Consider the following 5,344-nt stretch of genomic DNA (forward strand, 5'->3'; position numbering starts at 1 on the left):
AATATGGTAGGTTAGGTTAGGTATAGAAAATAAAAATATAAACATTCAGTAAAATATTCATGTATCTACAGTTTTTGAATAACAATAAAAAGAGAAAACTGCTACACGATAAATCGAGTGAAAATCATAAAAATTTAATTTGATTTGCTTGTAGACATTTATTTTTTTGATAAAGGCAGACAAACTTATGAATTATCTTGTATTACATTTTCAAATCTTAGATTTAAAAAGAAAAATGTTTATGTATTCTCAACTTAAAATAATTTGCTAATTTTCGTGATTTTTCCGTATTATGTCAAGTTTTGAACTTTAAATTCTTATAAAATAAACTGTGAATATATGGTTTTTTGATAATTTTCAAATGTCATTGTAACAATATAGTAGGAGTCTTGTATTAAAATTTCAAGCTTCATTACCCAACATATAAAGCTTTAATGACATTCATAGAAAAAAAGACTAATACAATTGGAAACAGAAAATGTTCTTAAACAGTTCTCAACAAATCAAAATATTTTGAAAATGTTATCATAATATATATAAAATAAAAATATAAGCGACCAGTAAAAATTGCATTTATATACTTTCATTTTTTTAGAGTTACACTTAACACCAATATTGATTTTGTGGAAAACCAATTTTGCGTAAAAATTCTTGTTTTTCATTAATTTGTATGTTGTTTTTCCCGGCGCTTTTTAAAACTATTGGGAATTTTAAAATTTTACCTCCCGAATGCACCAACTAGATTCACTTTCCCATCGAACAATATACTGTTGAAGAAAATCGAAGCAGTTTTACTGCCCCAAACCGTGATGACAGACACAAAAATAAAAAAATAATAAATAATAAATATAAAAATATTCACACATCATTGTAAAATCAATACATTCAATCGTTCCACTCAGAATCTAAAATATGTTGAAATATTATACTTTAAATGTTTTAAATTAAAAAAAAATAAATAAAAACGTTATTCTCCGTTTAAAGACATATATATAATTTAACCCTGATTTGAACTAAATTGATGCAAAAGAAAAATCGTGTTTAGGTGTATATTTTATAGATTTTTTGGTTACAGTATTAATTTACAGTACTTAGGTTGATTTTTTACACATGTTATGTTTTAGCATTCATTTTCTGAGTATATAATATTATGAATAGTGAATACACATGTACGATGTACTGATGTACCAGCTATTTTAAAGTTTAATAATATTATTTATATTAATTATTGATAGGCAGTACTTGTAAAGTATTCGAATAAATGTGTCTGAATACTTTTTTTGTATTTGAATACTATTTTAAATACATTTTTTATTAGGTATTCAAATACTTATTCTGAATAATTTTATTTGTATTTTTTATTCAGTATATTTTTCTCCTGAGTTATATCTATGATATCGAAGTGATTCGAACACCAATTTGTTATCTATGATTTGGGACGTGACTTTTATCGTATGTTCTCAAAAATCCATACATCCGTAGCATTGTAGCTAGAGTAGAAATAGATAATTCGCCAACCGAATGTAATGTATGTATAATACGATAATTAATTAGATTGTCATAGCGAATGTTGGAATAACTCAATAATAATATACTGCATAAAGGGTGTCCCATGAGGATATACCTGTTAGCCATGGGGAGAGACTATATAGCCGCCCGGACAAAACAAATTTTATCCTGTTTTACCTATATAAACAATAAGAAAAAATATTAAAAATCATGGGGAAAATAAAAATAAGAATGTTGGTCCTTCAATTTTTTTAGAACATTTAACTCTATAAAATTGCTATCGATTTGATCGTTTCAAAATTAAAAGTAAAATTGTTTAACTTTTTTACCCAACAATTTAGTTCAATTGAAAAACAAAATATAGGTAAGTAAGTAGTCCTTGTCTCTATGTGTAATATTCTCGTCGTCGGGCTAGTCAGAGTGATATTCTGATAGCCGTTAACTACGAGTATATTATGATTTTGCAGGAAGCGAGACCACTTGTGTTGATGATGAAGATGTTGACAGGGTAGTTTATAAATAAATGTAGACAGATGAAAAGATACTTTGTAGTTTATTAAAATGTTCTTCAGTAATTTTGTCTAAGTCCAAATGACAATTTCTTACACAGAGTGACGTGAAGGTGCTTGTTGTGCTCTGGAGTAGACACGTCTGAATACAGGATGTTTCTGCTCCCTTTTATATTCAGTCCCTGCTCCCCCTGCCTATCGATACGCTAATAATTTCTCATAACGGATGTGGTCCGTGATGACCATCAACTCAGCCCACGCACTTGCAATATTCCTAATCTGAGTATTCGCCATAATGTTCTGACAGCTAATTTATTATCTGTGTTGTCGTGCAGAGAGTCATCTCTTTTGCGAATTTACTAAATTCTTATCAGTTACCACATCCTGGTCTATAAATGCGTACATATTCATTTATACGTATATCTACTCGTGACTTTAGCAATCCCCATATCCTGTCAACTGATACGTGTTTTGTGTTTTAATATGGATCGTGATTAAGCACTCGGTTATTCCGACTACATGATTAACCCTTTAACTTTCTATTGTATTTGCAATTTGACTATTGCCAAATTGTTTAAGGAGGTCGTTTACCTACTTGCTTATTCCTACTTTTAACTATTCATATATAATGTTATTTATGTGTTGTGAGTAAACGGTTACTATCCGTTACATATGAATCTAATAAAAAAAAAAAAACGGTTTATGATAAATGTGATTAAGAATAATTATTATTTGTGTGTAATCCCTTCTTTTACCCAATGTTATAGTATTGACAAGTTTACAAATTTATTTTATTTTGTGCAGTGTGACAAAGATGTCGCGGGTGATTAATATTTTGATGTTTTAAACAAATGCCTTGATCGTAGGATTTTTGAAGGGGTCTTACAGTATAATATACTATAAATTAAAACGGTGTGGTCTGGAGATGCTGATAATTAACTATGTTAATTTACTAAACGTCAGATCGGAGAGGTGATGAATATAATATTTTATGTGTTGCATGTGTCTCATATGTCAAATTTATTTGAATTTAAAAGCGCCTACATTAGAACAATTCTCATAATACATAATATGGAAATATGGAGGACCTAACTAATTTATCTGTAGTGTTGATCGTTTTTTTTTTTAAAAATATGTAATTATTATTCGGGACATTAATTTTCTTATTCCTATCAAATATATTTTGTCGCCAGTAGTAAACACCTGCTCGTCACCACCTTTTTTTATGTAGAACGCGCATTCATTTGAATAGGTACTACAAAAAAATAATGTAACCAAAAGTTGTTTGTTTAGTTAGCCGTTAGCTGTCTTTATGATTTACAATAATTCGCAGTTATTGTGATGTACAATTCATAGTTCTTACAGCAATGCAATAATATCCTTATGTTAAGTATCCTATATATAATGTCCTTTTTTGAAGACTTAATAAATTGGTATCTAGTCGATCTCGTCAATCGCCTTCATATTCAGACAAGAAACTTTTATAAATATTACTGATCTACGTAAATTGGTTTTATCTGTAGGGGTTTAAGTTCTAAATTGTTAAATTTTTTAATGCAATGTTGTTTCTTTTAATTATGTTTTTTTAGTATTGACAAAGACCTGGTTGAATGATAGTTTAAATGACCGTGAATTGGGCTTGTTCAATTATAATATTTATCATTGTGGTAGATCTTCACTTACTAGTACTTCTAGTCGTGGTGCAGATGTCCTCATATCAAGACGCAAAGACGTTCATTCTTATCATGTCCATTATCCTGATTTAAGTACCGCCCGAATATTAGTTAGTTTAAATTTTGACACTTAAAAATTAATTTTAGGTGTGCTATTTGACTACCTTCTTAAAACGAAGTTTGCAACAATACAGATACTGTCTATAATATGTTTGTATTGATATGATTCGCATAGAATTTATCCTAATTAAAACTTTTATGTTCTTGAATGTGACGACAACTAATAAACACTTTACAATCCATACTAAGATTAATGGGTCACCATGCACATCTTAAGTTCTTAGCGGAGCGATGAATGCATTGATTTGACAACGATGTGTTCTTTTTTCATATTTTTGTGACTGAATACACTATAAGTAGTTGAAATGTTTTGGTTTTCATATTTTCTAGTAGGAAATTGAATCCAACTATTACTTTTAATGCGTTTATCACACATAGTCTACACTTACCTGAGTTATAGTATGGGTTATATGAAACAGTTTTTGGGATTTTTGACGATTGTTGTTTTAAGTTTACAACGACACGAGCACATACCTACGATAATGTAATAAATCGATATGAGGGCATCCATACGGACATAAATAACCGATTTCACTCGTATGTTTGGGTGTTAGGAACAAGGTTTACACCTTTACTGGGTGCCACAGTCTCATAATTATTATAATAATATGTTTGAAACGTCTCTTGTGTGAATCCTAAATTATAGCGTCAGAACAATTTCACGGCTCTATATGTATATAATATGAACATGACATAAACATTTGAAGAGCAAACTTCAACTCTTATCTTGCGAATACCTTTCGCAGATTTACAAACGTAACACATTATCAGATGAATACCAAATGATTTTTGAAACTTTGATTAGCGATATCTCAAGTTCAAAAACATTTGCTTTGAGTTACTGCGAGCATAATATTACATGGTACCTCTATTATAGGTCTTTGCAAAGTGCCATACTGACATATTTTGATAAAATACTGCAGATAGATTCGTATTAATGGGGTCCAGAGGGAGGGGCACGTCCCTTTGGTCCATTAGCACACAAATGTGTCACGTACGGACCCCTCTACTCCGCCCCTACACTAAGCCATAATACGCAATATCTAATATACTTTGGTAACACATAGATAGTGAGATGATGTCAGCATTGCACACCGGCCTCGGGAGAGCAATAATATAATTGTTAGCAACTGCCTCAGCATCTGCCAAATGCCAGATGACAAAACCCGAGCCGGTATAAGATATCTGTGAGATCTCCTCGGAGCATAGTAGATTCTACGAATTATATATTGGCACTGTGACAAGAAGGCCGTGGGTATACTCAATTATTATAACGATACCGCGCATCGACCAAAGGCACATCTGCAAACCCTGAGTCATAGGTCAGTGTTAGCACTACGAAACAGTCAACTATCTAATTTATTGTGGAAGGCTCCCTGGACTGTGAGAACCAAATTCTTCGGCTGCTTCTTCCATACAATTCGTGTACATTCATACCAGCTGTATGACCAATAAGCTATGTATTCGTATGTAGATCCTTTTCTTATAAATTATATAATTTTGTTGGAAATCAAATATTATTATTATTATTAT

General features: G+C 30.7%; 1 protein-coding gene across 1 annotated transcript in view; it reads left to right on the top strand.

Moving 5' to 3' along the window:
• The window catches only part of LOC115034134, a 27,863-nt gene extending 24,038 nt beyond the window's left edge, over positions 1–3,825 (top strand). Inside the window, exon 8 of the mRNA XM_029489914.1 lies at positions 3,608–3,825. Within this exon, the coding sequence (XP_029345774.1) occupies positions 3,608–3,825 (218 nt within the window). The remainder of the gene's footprint in view (positions 1–3,607) is intronic.
• The last annotated feature ends 1,519 nt before the right edge of the window (positions 3,826–5,344 follow it).

Source organism: Acyrthosiphon pisum, chromosome A2, assembly GCF_005508785.2.
Source record: "Acyrthosiphon pisum isolate AL4f chromosome A2, pea_aphid_22Mar2018_4r6ur, whole genome shotgun sequence".
NCBI lineage: Eukaryota > Metazoa > Arthropoda > Insecta > Hemiptera > Aphididae > Acyrthosiphon > Acyrthosiphon pisum.